At 37.8% G+C, this 20696-nt stretch overlaps 1 protein-coding gene across 3 annotated transcripts in view; it reads left to right on the top strand.

Moving 5' to 3' along the window:
• TAOK1 (TAO kinase 1) overlaps window positions 1–20457 on the top strand; it is a 160981-nt gene extending 140524 nt beyond the window's left edge. For all 3 annotated transcript variants that reach the window (XM_032848449.1, XM_032848450.1, XM_032848452.1), the window contains 5 exons: window positions 807–1010; window positions 4039–4278; window positions 7787–7999; window positions 10038–10220; window positions 19488–20457. In XM_032848449.1, coding sequence (XP_032704340.1) covers window positions 807–1010; window positions 4039–4278; window positions 7787–7999; window positions 10038–10220; window positions 19488–19949 — 1302 coding nt within the window. In that variant the 3' untranslated portion in view covers window positions 19950–20457. The remainder of the gene's footprint in view (window positions 1–806; window positions 1011–4038; window positions 4279–7786; window positions 8000–10037; window positions 10221–19487) is intronic.
• Window positions 20458–20696: the final 239 nt, after the last annotated feature.

Genomic DNA, 20696 nt, shown 5'->3' with positions numbered 1-20696 from the left:
TAGGTAGTTTTTGAGATGATATTTAAAGTACTGTAGAAAAGCACTGGATTTTATTTGTTTGGTGTTTATTAATGCTAAATATATTTTTTAAAGATTTTATTTATTTATTTGATAGAGATCACAAGTAGGCAGAGAGGCAGGCAGAGAGAGAAGGGGAAGGCGGCTCCCTGCTGAGCAGAGAGCCGATGCTGGGCTAGATCCCAGGACGCTGAGACCATGGCCCAAGCCAAAGGCAGAGGCCCAACCCACTGAGCCACGCAGGCACCCTATTAATGCTAAATATTAAATACCACTCATAAAAAAGGTCTCTATTCTCCCATGGTTTTGTTGATTTTCCATTTAGTTTCCAAGTTTTTTATATTATGTATATCCATAATCTTGCCAGAAGCTTGATGTTTAGAATGTTAATAACCAAGTGAAACATAACTGTATTTTTGCCCTAATTTTAATTTACATATGATTTTTACCTGAAAGCACTACCTTCTCTCTCTTCTTGGGAAGGATTTAAAGAAAGATATGTTTTACTTCATTTACCAGTCATTGTGTGCTTTTGAATCATCCTAAGTGTAGCTGTGCTAAGCCAAAAGATATACGTGTTTTCTAATGTACTTTTCCTCTTTACCACTGGTCACTCAAGAAAAAGGAAAACTGTTTCCTGCCTCCTTGAGGTTATTGCCCTGCCTGAGCACTAGAACAGACATAAGTTACATACTTTTACTTAAATTTATTAGATACCAAATTTTACATTAACTGTATTCATGTAGTTAATTTTTATGTATTTTGAACTGAGTTTTTTATGTTGCCAGGAACTGAATGAAAACCAGAGCACCCCCAAAAAAGAAAAACAAGAGTGGCTTTCAAAGCAGAAGGAGAATATACAACATTTCCAAGCAGAAGAAGAGGCTAATCTTCTACGACGACAGAGGCAATACCTAGAGCTGGAATGCCGTCGCTTTAAGAGAAGAATGTTACTTGGACGCCATAACTTAGAGCAGGACCTTGTGAGGGAGGTATGTTTAAATGACAGGGTATCAGAAATATATCTGTCGCATCCCAGCTGCAAGACCTTTGTACTCATAATTCCCTGGCCTAAATCCTTCTTTCCCAGATATTCAATCCATATCGCTTGCTTTCTCCCTTTAAATATTCTTCTTTGCACTTCTTTTTCTTATGCATATACACTTTTGGGGGGGAATCTCTCTCCTCAGCTAGAATGGAAATTATATGAAGCCACAGGTTCTGTTCAGGTCTTTATATCCCTATTATTTGGCCCATAGTAAGCATACAGTGTTAACTATTTAATAAATATTAAATCCATGAATAATGAAGAAAGTATTAACTTTTAAATGAGAAAATTAATTGAATAATTTATGCTTTTTGATCTGAAGTGAGTGCCATGAATTGTGTGTTACCATTTAATACATTGTTATAACTATGTAATTATTAACTGGGAAAATGCAGAAACTCTTACCACAATGAGAATAATTTTTATTATCAGGAACACCTATGAGCATAAATAAATTTATTTCCAAGGTGGCATAAAATAAGCTTCAAGTACAGTGTAACTGTTCAAATTAAGTGATAGTTAAAGAATTTCAAAATAAAACAGTTGAGGGACACCTGGGTAGCACAGTTGGTTAAGCCCCCAACTATGTTTTGGCTCAGGTCATGATCTCAGGGTCATGGGGTTGAGGCCACATGTCAGACTCTGCATGGGGCTCCCTGCTTGGCTGGGCTCAGAGTCTGCTTGAGTTGCCTCCCCTCCCCTGCCTGCTCCCACTTGTGCTCTTGCACGTGCATGCTCACTCACGCACTCTCTCTCTCTCTCTCTCTAAAGTAAATAAATCTTTTTTAAAAGAAGTTTTATCAGTTAGATGAGAATAATTCAAAAGGCTATTAACATGGGGAGATGGGCAGTAGTAGTAAGTATAAACTGATACTGCCCTTTTGGAGCATAATTCAGCAATAGCTTTTTTTTTTAAGATTTTATTTATTTGAGAGAGAGTGAGAGACAGATGCAGACTCCCCACTGAGCAGAGAGCCCAATGTGGGGCTTGATTCTAAGACCCTGAGATCGTGACCTTAGCTGAAGGCAGATGCTTAACTGATTGAGCCACCCACGTGCCCCACAGCAGTAGCTTTTTTATTTATTTTTTTAGAGAGAGAGAGAGGGAGAGCATGAGGAGTGGAGGGGCAGAGGGAGAGGTAGAGAAAATCTCAAGCAGGCCCACACCCAGCGTGGAGCCCAACCCAGGGCTCAATCTCACTACCCCGAGATCATTACCTGAGCTGAAATCAAAAGTTGGACGCTTAACTGAACCACCCAGGTGCCCCAGCAATAGCTTTTTAAAATTTAATATACACATATGTTCTTACCCACCAAATCCACTTTTGGAGCTATTATCTTAAGGAAATAATAACATGATTATATGGTGCATCATGCATGGATATTTACTGCAAATATGTTTAAAGCAAGAGAATGGAAAAATTATGGAATTGTAAAGCAGAAGCTTATATTGAAACTTAAAAGATCTTTATTTACTGATCTGGTTGGGATATATGTCCATTATGTTTTTAGTTGAAGAAAGCATATCACATGCCTATAATGTATTTTGGTATTTAGTTTTAAAACTGTATGTTTTGTATAATAGATGTGTCACAGTAAGCATGAGGGCAATTTTAGGAAGCATTTGTACCAGACTCTTGGCCTCTGGAGCTCTGGAGAAAGAGTTTGCAGAGGCAAAGAGGGCAAGTTCGATTTCTATAGTGTGTGCATGCGTGCGTGTGTGTGTGTGTGTGTGTTACACTTGTTCTTTTTAAAACATTTTTTTAAAAAGATTTTAAACTTATTAGAGCACAAGCAGGGGGAGCAAGAGAGGGAGAAGCAGGCTTCCTGCTGAGCAGGGAGCCTGACATCAGGCTGTATCCCAGGACCTGAGATCATGGCCTGAGCCAAAGGCAGATGCTCAACCAACTGAGCCACCCAGATGCCCCACACTTGTTCTTTTTAATCTGCAATAAAAATTTATCGAGCATGATGTGCTAAGTATTATTCTAAGACCTTCCCATTTATGAACTTATTTCATCCTCACATTAGATCTATGAAATAGCTATATTATCTCCATTTGAGAAGTGATGAAGCTGAAGGGGAAAGTTTAAATAACTAACCCAAGGATTTGCAGGTCATAAATAGCAGAGCTAAGATTTAGGATACAGGCAACCTTGGGGCACTTAGGTGGTACAGTTAAGTGTTCGACTCTTGGTTTGGCTCAGGTCCTGATTGCCATGTTGTGAGATGAAGCCCCAAGTAGGGCTCCATGTTTAGCTCTGCTTGGGACTCTCTCTCCTTCTCCCTCTGCCCCTCTCTACCACAGGTGTGTTCTCTTTCTCTCTCAAATAAATAAATCTTAAAAAAAAAAAAAAAAAAAGGAAATAGAATACAGGCAGCCCAGCTCTACAGTCCATATTCTTTTTTTAACAGTTTCATTCTTTTTATTCATATATATTCATATATACATTTTATTCATTTTAGATTTCTCCAAATAGTTATCCTTTTTTAAAAAATTATTTTTATTAACATATAATGTATTATTTGCCCCAGGGGTACAGGTCTGTGAATCATCAGGCTTACAGTCCATGTCCTTAACCACTACACTATGCTCTTCCTAATAGAATTGAATAGTATACTCTGAAAAAAATTCAAGGAATGGCTTATGAACCCTCTTCAAATATAAAACTAGGAAACAATAAAGACAGGAAAGAGGGAAGCACAGTAAACCTGTTAAGATAGATTCAATAGCTTTTTAACTTGACTGCATAAAGTAGTGTTAGTAAATAGTAAATGAACAGCATAAGAAAATTTGTGCTACTAATTGTCCATTTACTGTAGTAAATATTATAAAACCCTCATACTTACCATGTAACCATTATTGAATCAGAGGATTACATCTATTTCCTAGTTGTTCTGTTTCTCAGGACTTTTTTTTTTCTGGCATCATACAGCAGTATTATACCTTTGTCTTTTGTGTTATGGATTAGGAGTTAAACAAAAGGCAGACTCAAAAGGACTTAGAGCATGCCATGCTACTGCGACAGCATGAATCCATGCAGGAACTGGAGTTCCGTCACCTCAATACCATTCAGAAGATGCGCTGTGAGTTGATCAGATTGCAACATCAAACTGAGCTGACAAACCAGCTGGAATATAACAAGCGAAGAGAAAGGGAACTAAGGCGAAAGCATGTCATGGAGGTTCGACAACAGCCTAAGAGTCTAAAGGTACCTTTAACTAAGTATCTTGATAAAAGGGGAAAGAGTTAAATGGCATCCATGTAAGAGGTCTGGCATAAACAAATCAATAAACTTTATTCTTTTCATTTGAAGAATGGTTAGTTTTAATATAGCTGTAGACTTTTTGCTTATGTATTTCTCAACATTATACCAAAACTTTTAACTGTAGGACATGCCATAAAAAATCAAAATTCTGATTTTTAATGTACTCAAATGTCCAATGCTGTTACTACAGTCGACATGTCAATATGCTAACCTGTTTTCTTCTCTCTGTTCCAAGTAATATAATTTTGGAATCTTATTTACTGTAAGACACTAAGTTCTTAACCAGCACAGAAGCCAATAAATAGAAAATGTCTTTTTACTCCCTTTCCCTTCATTGTACTTATCTTAAGAGGAACAGAGGAATCATCACAGTGTGAGTCTGCTTGCTTGCTTTCTTTGGTAATGTAGGTAAGACCATGGCATAGGTAGTTGGGATATATATATGTATTTTTTTTGTTTGTTTTGTTTTGTTTTAATTAGCACATCAGAGTAGAGCAAGTTGTCATATAGTCCTCCCCCCCAAAAATAAGTAAAGACAAGTGTTGGTGATATATAATACCAAAGGACTTTAAATTTTGTATTTACTTTGAATACAGTAATTCATTCACATAGTATGAACTATGAGGATGCCAAAGTGTATTATAGAGATTTCCCTCACTCTCCAGCTGGTCTAACCCATAGTCAACGAGAGTTAGCAATTCCAAGGTGTTTTCAAATTTTATAACTTGTAATAAATATTTGAAGGAGTATAATCACATTAATCTTAATGAGCAAAAACAAAACCATCCACTGCATCAGCTGTCGTCTAAAGTAGTACATCAATTAATTTGGATATGTCTGCAAATTTTAAACTTCAATTTATATCCAGTAAGGCCCATATCCCATGGTATTTCCTTTTTAAACTTCACCCTACCCCCTTTTGTTTGAGAATTTAACTATAAAATTGTTTCTTGTCTTTAACTGTCCTGGAGTGAAGTGAGATTTATTCACAGAGGTAGTCTGTGTTAAAATCTGGAAACTATACTATATCCAGTTGTAACTCTGAATTCCAACACAACTCACTTCTAATAGACTGTCTTGAATGAAATATATTCAAAATGAAGATGGTTTACCCTTTCCTTGTGAACTGGGATTAAATTTCACTTTTTTGTGTCTTCAAATTAACTAATAAAAATCATTTACAGAGTAGTTTGTGTTGACTCCCCATGTAACCTTTATTAATCATACTTAAAAAATTGGAATTCATAATGATTTTTCAGATTTATCTTTGTGATGAAGGGGGTATATATATATACTGTTTTGACTACAGAAAAGACAATTTCCCCTAAAAGATTTTTAAAACAGTATGTCTGTAAAATTTATTATTGCTTTAAAGTCAGCAGCACCCAGAAGCAAACGAAACTGAAAGCTTGTTAGTTTTCTCTAGTCATACCATAAAACTGATAGGATTGCATTTCTCTAAGATTTGGAATAGGTAGATTGTTTGATGTTTAAGCCTTCCTTTCTGTTTCCTCTTATTGGAACCTTTTTAGTTTGAAAGCTTGTAAACACTAGATTAGATTTTTACACATACTATATCAAAGGTGAGGAGAAAAATAATATTTCACAATCATAGTCAGACTTTGAATGACTTAGAATGCCTCCTTTGATGACCAGTGAGCTCAAGATTTTCTGTAAAGGAAATTGTTCTGTTACTTTAGTAGAGAAGAAAATCATACTGTTCCTCTTAGTTATGTATATCTGTCTACTTGCTCCATTTGAACAGAACAGACTATATTTTAACACCACGTGTCGCATTTTTATATGCCTAAGTCATAATAGTTGTCTTTTCCAGCTTCCTTCAAGACTTCAATGGGGAGTTAGGGGGACTTTAGTTTGAGCACTTGGGTTTCTGTAGAATGGATTGAGTAAACATGTATTGCCTACTCTGCTGTTTCTTCATCTGCCATCCAGATAATCGTGTTTAGTGAGTTTAAATGATAGAAACAACTATAACTTTGTTCTTGTTTTCACTTGGGTTAACTATTGAAAGATATAGTTTATTCTTGATAATAGGTGTTACTCTTTTTGTTGGAAAAAAAATTGCAAGTTCTTTTTTCTTATTAGGCTAATGATACGGAATGATTATACAGTTTTCTTGGTAAAACTTCTAAACGGTTGAATGTTATACAGAGGCAGGAAAGAATGTCTAAATCTCCTTGTTTCATTCCTAGCCAACTTGGAAGAATTTTGTTAACCAAGGACAGTATTTAAGTGTGGTACTACTGAGCATAATTAACCCAAGAGTTTCTCTTTCTAGTTAGACCCTTCACAGGGTTCTAGTGTGACCCTTCACAGAATAAAGTATTAATGACTATGACCTAGTGCCTCAGTTGGTGTAAAATATGGAAAAGGTCTATTTGGTGTTGAATGGTGAATAACTAGTTCCCCAACAAGTGTTTTACTTCGGTAAGATGTGCATTTGTTGCATGCTGAATCGTCCAATCAATGTCTGGCAGTATTTATATTAAGGTAAAATAATTCCAAGTATATGTTCTGCCTTAGTATAGTAAATGAATATATTCTCACAGACTCAATATACTTTATAGAATTATATCTCATCTTATTAAATTTTATGAAAACATGAGTTCATAGAATAACCTGTGATTAACAAAAACCAAAGCCAAAACTCTTCTGTCTCTGAGCTCAATTATTTTATCTCAGAAATATTTATGTAGCTCATGTCTCTTATCACTCCCAAGAAAGTTTTCCTCTCCCTTGCCCCATAACTTTTGTTTGACCTTTAAAAGATGAGTTAACCTGACTGATTTTCACGTTTTTGCTTATGGTATGAAAGAATAAATCATTACTAAGTATGTTTCTATCTAGTTTATTCCCTTAAGGAAAAGATAATTAACGAGTAAATAATATTATTTATTAATACCCTGCTTTTGTATGTAGTATGTAGTTAGTATAGACTTTCAGTATGTAGTTAGAGTTGAGATTGTTATTAGAAGAAATTAAAACAAAGTGTCTCAGATAAGGAACAGAGTAAATATGCTTATTTTCTCCCTCAGAGATCTGATAAAATATTGTCTGTCCTGTAAAATACTTTCATACGTACTTAATACATGAGAAGAAATTTAATTTTCTGTCATCAGTATACATGGTAATTCAAGCTAATTTTAATATTTACTCAAGTCACCAAATTTCTTAACAAAATAAGTATTGTTTGAAGTCCTGTGATAAATGAGGTTATGGATATTTTAATGTTTTAAATTAGAGCTTTTGTTATAAAAATGCATAGAATCCAGTGGTTTGACCCAATAGCCAAGTGCAAAAGTACCTGCAGCCTTATGATCTGACCTTTTTTCTTCTCCTTTTTTCCTTGTAGACTTTATTTTAATGTAAGCCTAAGGTATACCAAATGTCATATGTTAAAAATTATATGTATCTATTTTTTTCTTCCCAGTCTAAAGAGCTCCAAATAAAAAAGCAGTTTCAGGACACCTGCAAAATCCAAACCAGACAGTATAAAGCATTAAGAAATCACCTATTGGAGACAACACCAAAGAGTGAGCACAAGGCTGTTCTGAAACGGCTCAAAGAGGAGCAGACCCGGAAGTTAGCCATCTTGGCTGAGCAGTATGACCACAGCATTAATGAAATGCTCTCCACACAAGCTGTGAGTTTGTTTTATTTAGGCAAAATAAATTTAGTTAGTGATCCTTTTCTTCTACCCAGCAATTAAAATACTAGTTAGAAATGATAGTTCTTCTGCAGCTTGGGATATCATAGTGTTGGTCCATATTCTTCCTTCTCTGAACATTGCTTGGAAGCATGCATGATGTATATAGAATTCTCACTGATACTTTCAGACCTGAAGTGTTTTTTTTTTAAGATTTTATTTATTTATTTGACAGAGATCACAAGGCAGAGAGGCAGGCAGAGAGAGAGAGGAGGAAGCAGGCTCCTCGCTGTGCAGAGAGCCCAATGCGGGGCTTGATCCCCGGACCCTGGGATCATGACCTGAGCTGAAGGCAGAGGCTTTAACCCACTGAGCCACCCAGGTGCCCCAGAAATGTAGATTTGATTCTGAAGTCTTTAGGGAACCACTGACATGCAAGAGAAATATCATATTTCCATTTGTGATATAGAAAATATTTCATATTTGTACTCAAATGTGACCATTTGGAGTCCAAATACAGTACTACTTTTTGCTCACTACCTAACAAAACTGCTGCTCCAATCTTATATATGCTATTGGGATATATGCTAAACACCTGAGAGGCACTGGCGGAGAGCCTATTTAAAACTTCAGGTTCTTTTTTTATTTAATTAAAGATTTATTTATTTGAGAGAGTATGGGGGATGGGGGGTGGGCAGACAGAGGAGGAAAACACCAAACTCCCTGCTGAGCTCAGAGCCCCATGCAGGGCTGGATCCCATAACCCTGAGATCATGACCAGACTCAAAACCAAGAGTCTGACAAAATCGACTAAGCCACCTAGGTACCCCAAAATATTTTCTGTAGAAGTTTTGTAAACATTTTCTGGAAGGGCCAGATTGGGGTGCCTGGGTGGCTCAGTGGGTTGAGCTGCTGTGTTTGGCTCAGGTGATGATCTCAGGGTTCTGAGATCAAGCCCCAGGTCAGGCTCTCTGCTTAGGGGAAACCCTGCTTCTCTCTCTCTCTCTCTCTTTCTCTCTCTCTCTCAAATAAAATCTTTTTAAAAATAAAAAAAATAATAAAATAAAGGGCTAGGTTGTAAATATTTTAGAGTTTGTAGGCCAGGAGGCAAAATCGAAGATATTATGTGGGTACTTACATAGCTATTGCAAATGTAACTATTTCAAAAGTAAAAACCATTCTTGGGGCTCCTGGGTGGTACAGTTGGTTAAGCCTCCAACTCTTGGTTTCAGCTCAGATCGTGATCTTGGGGTCATGAGATCAAGCTCCCTGTCAGGCCCCTTACTCAGTGAGGAGTAGCTTGGGATTCTCTCTCCCTCTCTGTCTTCCTCTCACGCTCTTTCTCTAGGATAAATAAATAAGTCTTTAAAAAAAAAAAAAAAAAAAGAACAGGCAGCCACCCAGATTTGGCCAGTAGGCTGTTTGCCTGTCTTTACGCTATAATTATTCCCATTGGAAAGAAAGCATTCAGTCTTACCTATATCATCTGATCATATTCTAGATTTTTCTTAAGAAAAATGTGGTTATTGGGGCACCTGGATGGCTCAGTGGGTTAAAGCCTCTGCCTTCGGCTCAGGTCATGATCCCAGGGTCCTGGGATCGAGCCCCTCATAGGGCTTTCTGCTCAGCGGAGAGCCTGCTTCCTCCTCTCTCTCTCTCTCTCTCTGCCTGCCTCTCTGCCTGCTTGTGATCTCTGTCTGTCAAATAAATAAAAAAAATTTTTAAATCTTTAAAAAAAAAAAAAAAGTGGTTATTTAGGCATCCTCCAAAGAGCTTCTGATAGCTTTATCTTCCTAATGCCATCAGTGGTTAGTTAGTAGGTCTTCCTCCTTTTTTTTTTTTTTTTTATTAACATAAAATATATTATTTGCCCCAGGGGTAGTCCTTCCTTCTTCAGAGATGTTTACTCCAAGACATGAGAGAGAACAGTTGTGTCTCCTGCAAAAGAGTACTCCGTCTTTTCTCATACCTCCTCTTTTCCATAGGTGAGGAATAGATAACTCACAGTAGTATATATTTTCTTTCTCTTTTTCAGCTACGTTTGGATGAAGCACAGGAAGCAGAGTGCCAGGTTTTGAAGATGCAGCTGCAGCAGGAACTGGAGCTGTTGAATGCATATCAGAGCAAAATCAAGATGCAAGCAGAGGCACAACATGATCGAGAACTTCGAGAGCTTGAACAGAGGGTCTCCCTCCGCAGGGCACTCTTAGAACAAAAGGTATAAGTAATATGAGGAAGGTAATTGTGCCAGTGTTTGCTTTCAGCAGAAGCATTAAGTCTTTTCATATTGACAGGTGACATTGAATTGTTTTCACAATACGGTATCTCCTTACTTTCGGTTTTGGTAGTGTTTTTCTTTTTCTTTAAAATTACTGCTTTACGGTGCCTGGCTGGCTCATTCAGTTAAGCATCTTCCTTTGGCTTAGGTCATGATGCCAGGTTCCTGAGATGGAGCCCCACATCAGGTTTCCTGCTCTGTGGGGAGCCTGCTTCTCCCTCTCCCTCTGCCACTCTCCCTGCCTGTGCTCTCTCAGATCTCAAATAAATAAAATCTTTTTAAAAAATATTTAAAAATTTGGGGCACCTGGGTGGCTCAGTCATTAGGTGTCTGCCTTCAGCTCAGGTCATAATCCCTGGGTCCTGGGATTGAGCCCCACATAGGCCTCCCTGCTCGGCAGGAAGCCTGCTTCTTCCTCTCCCACTCCCCCTGCTTCTGTTCCTTCTCTCGCTGTGTGTGTGTGTGTGTGTGTCTGTCTGTCTGTCAAATAAATAAGTAAATAAATAATTTTTAAAAAAATAAAATTTAAAAATTCAAAAATGAAATTATTGATTCAACAGTGAACCTTACAATTATTGAGTACTAAACATCAAGGGAATATAATTAAGTAGTAATTGCTAGAGGAAGGAATATGGGGTTATGTGAAGACAGTTGAATTGGGAGAGAGTAGCTCCGGCTCCGTGTTCCTCACTTTTATGTACCTAGCTCTACCTAAGGATATTGGAGAAAAACTTGGATAGTGAAGAAAAAGAACATTAGTAGTTGCCTGGGAGAAGTGGGGACAGAGGATCAGGAATATATACTTCACTTGTGCATCCTGGACCTGCAGTTATACAGATTGGTGGAAGATAATTAGAGGACAGAAGACTATTTTCACACAGGTGAAAGATCAGGCTGAAAATGTTACTTGTAGTTGTATCTTCATTTACTTATTACTTATTCTTTGTCAGGTATATGAAAGAATAGAACTAAAATCCCCAAATTCATTTCATCCTTTAAGGTAGTAAACTTGTGTGTGTAAGTATGTGTGTGTTTTGGGGGAAAGGATGATGAGCAGAAGATTTTGAAGAGAGAGGAAAGCATTTGTTGCTAGAACTGTAGTTGACCCTTAAGCAATGTGGGGGTTAGGGGTTGCGACAACCTGTGCAGTTGAAAATTTCATATGGGGTGCTGGGATCTGCCTTTGGCTCAGATCATGATCCCAGAATCCTTGCTCAGCAGGGAGCCTGCCTCTCTCTCTCTCTGTCTCTCTCTCTCTCTCTCTCTGTCTTGCTCCCTCTCTGGCAAATAAATAAATAAAATCTTTAAAGAAAAAAAGAAAATTTGCATGTAGCGTTTTCTTACATGTATGAAAGTGACCAGAAGCCTTACCGATAAAACATAAATATTCTTATCTTACCGATAACATAAATATGTGTTAACCATTAACACATATTTTGTATGTTATGTGTATTATATACTGTATTCTTACAATAAAGTAAGCTAGAGAAAAGAAAATACATATACAGTACCTTACTGTTATCTGTCTGTAGTACTGTACTGGGAAAAATCCACATGTAAGAGGATCCATGTAGTTCAAATTCATGTTGTTCAAGGGTCAGCTGTAGTAGAATATCAGTTGTATCCAGAATTTAGAGCTGTGTTGAAGAATTCCTGACACAGGGATGCCTGGGTGGCTCTGTCAGTTAAGCTTCTGCCTTCGGCTCGGGTCGTGATCCCAGGGTCCTAGGATCAAGTCCCACATCGTCCTCTCTACTCAGTGGGGAGCCTGCTTCTCCCTCTGCCTGCTGCTCTCTCTGCTTGTGCTCTCTCTCTGACAAATTAGTAAGTAAAATCTTAAAAAAAAAAAAAAAAAAAAAAAAAATTCCTGACACAACCGTTTCCCAACAGCTCTTTGGTCCATTGTAAGTGAATACTTGCCTAATGGTCTTGCCTAATGAAAGTTGTTACTGTTTTTGGATAAAAATACAATGCCTTCTTATATTCAAAAAATAGTCTTAAAAAAATCCACTTAACTAAGATGATACTATTTCCCTGGGACAGCTGTCTTTGTTACTAGCTTCTTTGAGAGGTATTTGGCTATAAAAATTACCTTGGTTTTGTTTCTTATTCAGGATGAGAAAGATTGAACACATAAATTTTGAGAAAAATCTATAGTTTATCAGATTTATAAATCTGATTCCAGTTTGAACATTTAAAATTCAGTCTGAAGTTCTGTCGCTTACGCTTCAAAATTACCACTATAAGGAAAACCTCCGTAGTTTTTAGAAATAGTGTCATGAAAGAAATAGTGGTACTATTAAAATATATTTGTATTTTTAGGGATGCCTGGGTGGCTCAGTTGGTTGGACGACTGCTTTCAGCTCAGGTCATGATCTCAGAGTCCTGGGATCGAGTCCCGCATCAGGCTCCCAGCTCCACGGGGAGTCTGCTTCTCCCTCTGACCTTCTCCTCGCTCATGCTCTCTCTCACTGCCTCTCTTTCAAATAAATAAATAAAATCTTAAAAAAAAAAAAAAAATATATATATATATATATATATATTTGTATTTTTAGCTCCACCTAGTGGTTCAGAGTTAAACAGTGCTAATTAATAACTTAGATACAGCTTTATTTCAGTATATGAACCAAAGTCTACATGTTTTACAAAGCCTGGTTTGAAACCGATATCCATAGGTGAAGGTGCAGTAGTACTCTCATATACTATAAATGCATTTTGAAAAGCAATACAGATGTATATATTGAGTTCTGGAATTGTTAAGCATTTGAGACTTTGAGAATTTAGTCTAAGGAAAAGAAATCCAAAATATAGGGGAAATTATGCATATAAACAGTCATTATAACTTTTTTTTTTTTTAGGATTTTATTTATTTATTTGAGAGAGAGCCAGAAATAGTGACAGGGAGCGTGAGTGGGGAGGAGAGGGAGAAGCAGGCTCCCTGCTGAGCAGGTACCCGGCATGGGACTCGATCCCAGGCCGCTGGGATCATGACCTAAGCTTAAGGCAGATGCTAACTATGTGCTAACTATATGCTATAATAGGCACCCCCATTATAACATATTTATCATGATTTAAAACATCTAACCATCAAGGTTAGTAAAGGGGCGGTGAGCAGGCAGGTTAGTAGGTGGATGGATTAAATGGGTGATGGGAATTAAGTGCACTTGTTGTGACAAGTACCAGGTGTTGTTTGTATGTGATGAATTGCTAAATCTTATACCTATAACTAATATTACACTCTGTGTTAACTAACTGGAATTTAAATAAAAACATGGGAGAAATTAAAAGATAAAAGAAAACACCTAACCATCTGAATAGAGATATAATTAAGTAATTATGGCCAAGCCAGTGAAATCTTATTCATTTAAGTGATGGCTACAAAGCCAGTATTAATATGGGAAAATGCTTATGATGTGTTGAATAAAATAAAAAAGACAATTTACAGCAAATTCAAAGAATGTTAGTAGTAGCTGTATTAATACAGTAGATTTGTTCTGTTTTCTGCCTTTTAAAATACTACTTTGATAATGGAAAATGGTTATGATTATTTAGTATTAAAAATAATAAAAGAACAATAGGATGACAAATCTACAGAGCCTTCAGTTGCTGCTTGGTTTTTAGGGCTAATGTTTACATTTCAGTTGAAGCCCAGGTCCGTAAAGCGGTTTGGGTCAGTTGGCAACTACCAAATCCATGTACCCTCCCTATAAAAACTTTGAAAAATTTTAACAGCTATATTTCTACACTTCGTGCTTACTGGTTATACAGAAAAGAAGCAGTCGTCTGAAAATAAATAGAGGTGAAATCTGAGTGAATGTTATAATTCTGTTTGAGGATTATTTTCAGCCTCCAAATGAACCAAAACTGTTCCTTTAGGTTGAGACACCAAATAAGTAAGTCTCAGTTGACTCAAATGAGGTCTTACTACAACTTTTCTCATACTTCATTTACATTAAAAATTCAGCAGCATAACATCACTGTAAATGTTAAATCCCATGTGAGTTTCATACATGCATGAAAAGTATCAGTATCTCCCAAGTATAAATGGGCTTTTTGTTTGTTTTGTTATTTCATTTAGTTTTTCTCTCAGTATTTCGCAGCATCAGCAACATGGTTGGTAATTCTTAAATAAGAATTGACAGTTGGGGGCGCCTGGGTGGCTCAGTGGGTTAAGCCGCTGCCTTCAGCTCAGGTCATGATCTCAGGGTCCTGGGATCGAGTCCCGCATCAGGCTCTCTGCTCAGCAGGGAGCCTGCTTCTCTCTCTCTCTCTCTCTCTCTCTGCCTGCCTCTCTGTCTACTTGTGATCTCTCTCTGTCAAATAAATAAATAAAGTCTTTAAAAAAAAATTAAAAAAAAAAAGAATTGACAGTTGGGACATTTTATAGGTCCTTTCTTTGTTGAACTGAAAATATTCACACAAAAATACATTTTATTTCAAAGGAGATAGGTTGGAAGAGCCTCTCAAAAGTCTTAATTATGGTAACTCTTAATCTACCCAGTGAAGCCACCTTGCTAACTTGCAAAAATAAGTAACATGTTTTAAAAGAAAGGGAAATTGGGGCACTGGGTGGCTCAGTCAGTTGAACTTCGTCCGCCTTAGGCTCCAGTCATGATATCCAGGTCCTGGGATCTAGCCTTGCATAGGGTTCCCTGCTTGGTGGGGAGTCTGCTTCTTCTCCCTCTGCCCCTCCCCCTGCTTCTGCTCTCCCTGTCTCTCTCTCTCTCAAATGAGTATATAAAATCTTTATATATTTTTTAAAGATTTTATTTATTTGACAGAGATCACAAGTAAGCAGAGAGGGAGGCAGAGAGAGAGAAGGGGAAGCAGGCTCCCCGCTGAGCAGAGAGCCTGACGTGGGGCTCGATCCCAGGACCCTGAGATCATGACCTGAGCCGAAGGTGGAGGCTTCAACCCACTGAGCCACCCAGGTGCCCTGAGTATATAAAACCTTAAAAAAGGCGGGGGGGGGGGGGATTAATATAGCCTATCACAAATCTTAGTTTCATTTTTATATTATTGAGAAATGTTCTGAGTTTCTTAAATGACAAAACTGAGCAAACAAAATTGAAGCAATGCTTACTAGATTAAAGGTTGATAAGCATTAATGTGTTTTATATTTTTGTTATGAGTTTCCTTTAGATAATATGCAAAACATTCAGATCAGTTACATACTCAGCACATTCACATCATTTATTAAATCCCTTGAATTAAAACAAATGCTTTTAGTAAATGGACTTTTAAAAGTTTTACATTAAAAATATTTCAAAGATAAATTTGAATTTCTTTGAATCCTTAATCTCTATATGAATCCTAATCCTTAATCTCTACATGAATCCTAATCCCTATATGAATTGGGTATTTTATATGTAGTTATTAAAAATGGAAAATCATTTTACAAATACCCAGCGATTTTTCTTAAAACTTGACAAGTTTAGGGGCACTTGGCTGACTCAGTCATTAGAGCATGTAACTCTTGATGTTGGGGTTGTGAGTTTGAGCTTCACATTCAGTGTAGAGATTACTTAAAAAATAAAATCTTTACCAAAAAAAAAAAAAACTTGACAAGGTTAGGAAAACATAAACAGAAATTAAAATGTCTGTAGTCCCACCACTCAGAAATCACAGTTAACAAATTTGATGTCTTTCTCTCAGAAGCATTCATGTCTAATCTTAAATTCTCCTTCAGCCTTCATATGAAATGTTCAGTTCAAAACTTTGTAACACTTTAGTACTTAGAATGTTCAATAATTTTCTAACTCTTACTGGAATCCATTTTGGCCCCAATACTTCTTATTTTATCATTTTCCCATGCCTTTGCACATGTTACTTTGGCTGAAAATATCTTTTCCTCCCCTTTCTCTTCCTGGTAAACTTGTATTCTTTCACAATCCAGTCTCTACCACCTCTTCTGGGAATACTTTGCCCTCATCTTTCTCCCTTACAAAATGAATCACTCCATCCCTTCTTATTTCTGCTATACCTTGTAAATCTGTTATTACATCTTACCACATTCTGTGGTGATTTTTTTTTTAAAGATTTGATTTATTTGACAGACAGAGGTCACAAGTAGGCAGAGAGGCAGGCAGAGAGAGAGGGGGAAGCAGGCTCCCTGCCAAGCAGAGAGCCGGATGCAGGACTCGATCCCAGGACCCTGGGATCATGACCTGAGCCGAAGGCAGAGGCTTTAACCCACTGAGCCACCCAGGCACCCTCTATGGTGATTTTTTATTTGCATGTGTCTCCCATGCCAAACTTTTTTAAAAAGGACACTCCTGAAAACTTGATGCATAAAAACTAAATGTATTTGTTGAGTTAGATTTCTGCAGAGAGCAATGAATATTGGCTTAAATCTTCAAATACTTTGATAACTGATGTAATGCTCCTTTATAAATTCTCTTTATTTCTTATTTTTTAAAAACTTTTTATCATGGAAATTTGCAAACACACACAGAAGTAGGAGGAATTAGTACAATGAAATCCCCAAGTCCTTACCCAGTGTCAACAGTTATCAATATTTTGCTAATTTTTTCTTATCTCTCCCCCTGCTCCCTACATACAACTTTGCGGTGGAGGCAGGAGGTGTGGGAGGGAGTTTCAGCATACCATCATTTGATTCCAAAATATTTTGGAATCAAATAAGGACTTTCTGACTTTGACATAACCATAATTCCATTGTGATATCTAACAAAATTAATAATGAATTTTTAATATTATCTAATACTCAGTTCATGCTTTAATTTCCCCTTTTATCTCAAAAATGTCTTAAGTTGGTTTATTTGGATAGGGGCCCAAAGTCCAGGCATAGCATTTGGTTAATTACCTTTTAAGTCTTTTAGTCTATAACCACTATCCCCCACGCACACACCATTTTTTTTTGTTGAGGATTGGATCATTATGCTCTGTAGGAATTCTCACATATGGATTTGGCTTATTTCATCCTCGTAGTGTCATTTATTTATTTTTTTTTTAAAGATTTTATTTATTTATTTGACAGGCAGAGATCACAAGTAGGCAGAGAGGCAGGCAGAGAGAGGAAGGGAAGCAGGTTCCCCGCTGTGCAGAGAGCCCGATGCGGGGCTCGATCCCAGGACCCTGGAATCATGACCTGAGCCGAAGGCAGCGGCTTAACCCACTGAGCCACCCAGGTGCCCCTCGTAGTGTCATTTAATGTATTCCTCTCTTCTTCATATTTCATGTAAACTGGTAATTAAGTTTTAAGGCATGATTATATTTAGAATAAACTTTTTATTTCAAAAAAATTTTGCAGGGAATGTTCATAAGGGTTATAGTTTACTTCCTTTTGCATCACATCAAGAGACACACAATGTCTGACTATCCCAATTTAAGTGATATTAATATTGATCAGTGGGTTCAAGTTTTGTCAATCTTATCATCCATAAAGTTCTCCAAATTTGTCTTTCATTTTCTATTTCTTAATATTAAAAAAGTTATATACAGTCAACTATATTTATTTATTTGTAATACTTCCAGTTTTCCAGAACTGATTATGATGGCTATCTAGCTATGAATTTTTAGCTACACAGAATCTCCTAACTTTTCGATGAAAACTTTTTAGTTTTTTGTTTGTTTTCAGGTTTTGGTCTATCTGGAATGTGGTGTAATAGGGTTCCCTTCTCATTTTCTTCTAGGTGTTGGCCAAATGTGCTTGCACTGTTTGTTTCTCCCATTTAATTAATTACTGCTTTTGTCTTGCACTGAAAGCCTCCAAACTGAGGTGCCTGGGTAGCTCAGTCAGTTGAGCGTCTGCCTTCAGCTCAGGTCATCATCTCAGGGTCCTGGGATAGATAGAGCCCTGTGTTGGGCTCCCTGCTCACCAGGGAGTCTCTTTCTCCCTCTCCCTCTGCCCCTCCCCCACTCATGCTCTCTCTAATAAATTAATAAATGCCTACAAACTGAGGTCTTCCTTCTCTTTCTCTTTTACTAATTGCCTATTTCACACTAGTACCATAGTTACTTTAAGATTTATTTTTTTATTTTTTAGAGAGATAGAGCACGACTGGGAGGGAAAGAGGGAGAGAGAATCCTAAGGAGACTTCATATTGAGCGCAGAGCCCAGTACAGGGCTGGATCTCATAACCCTGAGACCACGGCCTAAACCAAAACCCAGGAGTCAAATGCTCAACCGACTGTGCCACCAGGTGCCCCTCATATTTATTAGAGTGATATTATGGGATGTCTGATAAGGCTAGTTCCCCATTTTCCTTTTCATTCAACTTCTTACCTAATAGATTTAGTCGCCATTGATCATAATTGCCTTGATTTATTCAGCAGAGGTCATTACCTTTGCCTCTTTTTTTTTTTTTTTTTTAAAGTAGGCTTTATACCCAGTATGAGGCTTGAACTCATGATCCTGGAATCAAGAGTCACGTGTTCTACCAATCAGCCAGACACCCCTGCCTTTGCAGTCGGTACAGCACGTGACCCTTAATTCAGGGTCGTGAATTCAAACCCCGTGTTGTGTTTGGAGCCTACTTAAAAAAAGAGCTTAATTTTACCTGAAACTAATGTAACAACCAACTACAATCAAATGAAAAATAAAGTCGTCTGATTTAATTTTTAAAAAGAACGTGATCTGATACTTTTTTTAAAGATTTTATTTCTTTTGAGAGAGAGAGAGAGCTCGAGCAAAGCGGAAGGGCAGAGGGAGTGGTAGATGCCCTGCTGAGCCAGGAGCCTGTTCCGGTCTTCTTCCAAGGATCCCAACCTGAGCCAAAGGCAGACATTTAGCCAAGTGAGCCACCCAGGCGCCCCTGATCGTGCACATTTTAAAAATATAAATAAATCATGTACAATTCCTACAGGACATCTGAGTTTTCTAATAGAATTTTTAGAAAGTTTTTATTTATTTTTAAGTAATCTCTGTACCCGATATGGGGCTGGAACTCTTGATTTCAGCTCAGGTCATGACCTCAGGGTTGCGAGATTGAGCCATGTGCTGGGTGTAGACTACTACTTATCTTTCTGTCCCTCTTAAAAAAAAAAAAAAAAGTTGCGTGCGCTTCAGACTGAGCCATCGAGGTGCCCCACCCACTTCAGTTTTTAAATGTACATCCATAAAGTAGAGTAGCCAAAGTGAACCTTTTTTTGATTCACTTCTAAGCTGAGTTATTATTGCTTCCTTAGTTTATAGATCTTGAAAAATACATCAGCTTTCTTTTTGCTTCTTTCCCCAACCCCAAACAGATTGAAGAAGAGATGTTGGCTTTGCAGAATGAACGCACAGAACGAATACGAAGTCTGCTGGAGCGTCAAGCCAGAGAAATTGAAGCTTTTGACTCTGAAAGCATGAGACTAGGTTTTAGTAACATGGTCCTTTCCAATCTCTCCCCTGAGGCATTTAGCCACAGCTACCCGGGAGCTTCTGGTTGGTCTCACAATCCTACTGGGGGTCCAGGACCTCACTGGGGTCATCCCATGGGTGGCCCACCACAAGCTTGGGGCCATCCAATGCAAGGTGGACCCCAGCCATGGGGTCACCCTTCAGGGCCAATGCAAGGGGTACCCCGAGGTAGCAGTATGGGAGTCCGCAATAGCCCTCAGGCTCTGAGGCGGACAGCTTCTGGGGGACGGACAGAGCAGGGCATGAGCAGAAGCACGAGTGTCACTTCACAAATATCCAATGGGTCACACATGTCTTATACATAACTTAATAATTGAGAGTGGCAATTCCGCTGGAGCTGTCTGCCAAAAGAAACTGCCTACAGACATCATCACAGCAGCCTCCTCACTTGGGTACTACAGTGTGGGAGCTGAGTGCATATGGTATATTTCATTCATTTTTGTAAAGCATTCTGGTTTGTGTTTACTAATTGGGATGTCATAGTATTTGGCTGCCGGGTTTTGTTTTGTTTTTTAACTTTTGGAAAAATTTTGAAAAGGGGAATTGATGTGTGTATGTAAAAAGATTGGCTACATTGGGGGTATTTACTGAACATGGGAAAAATAGAATGCAGCATAGTGGCTTGAGTCATCACTTTGGGGCAACTATAGCCTAAGAAATTTGGGAAAGATGGAAAGCCTGTCTGCATACCCCAGATTCTCATGAGCCACTCACAGCAGGCAGCATATGCTGAAACAAGTGATTATGGAAACACACCTGTATCCCCTCATCAGTGTATTTTCTTTATTAAATTGGTCTGACTTCTCAGCCTCATTTAGAGTAAAAAAGTGGAAATCCATGAACACTAAAGGGTTGCATTGACTTTTTCAGAGAGTAGAAAACAACTTAGTTCTTTTTCTGAGTGGTGCATAGGTTTGTCAGTTTTTGTTTATCGTTTTGTCCGTTCAATTGTGCCTTCTTTGTGGCATGGTGAGATGGAGGTGTTCAAGAGATCACTGAGTTGTGTGGGAATTGCATCAACAAACCTGTGAGCCTTCAAAGGGGAGACCAGA

The sequence above is a fragment of the Lontra canadensis genome, unplaced genomic scaffold, assembly GCF_010015895.1.
Source record: "Lontra canadensis isolate GAN:19392208 unplaced genomic scaffold, GSC_riverotter_1.0 scaffold204, whole genome shotgun sequence".
NCBI lineage: Eukaryota > Metazoa > Chordata > Mammalia > Carnivora > Mustelidae > Lontra > Lontra canadensis.
Note: the sequence above shows the minus strand (reverse complement) of the source record. Positions and strands in the feature narration are given on the sequence as shown.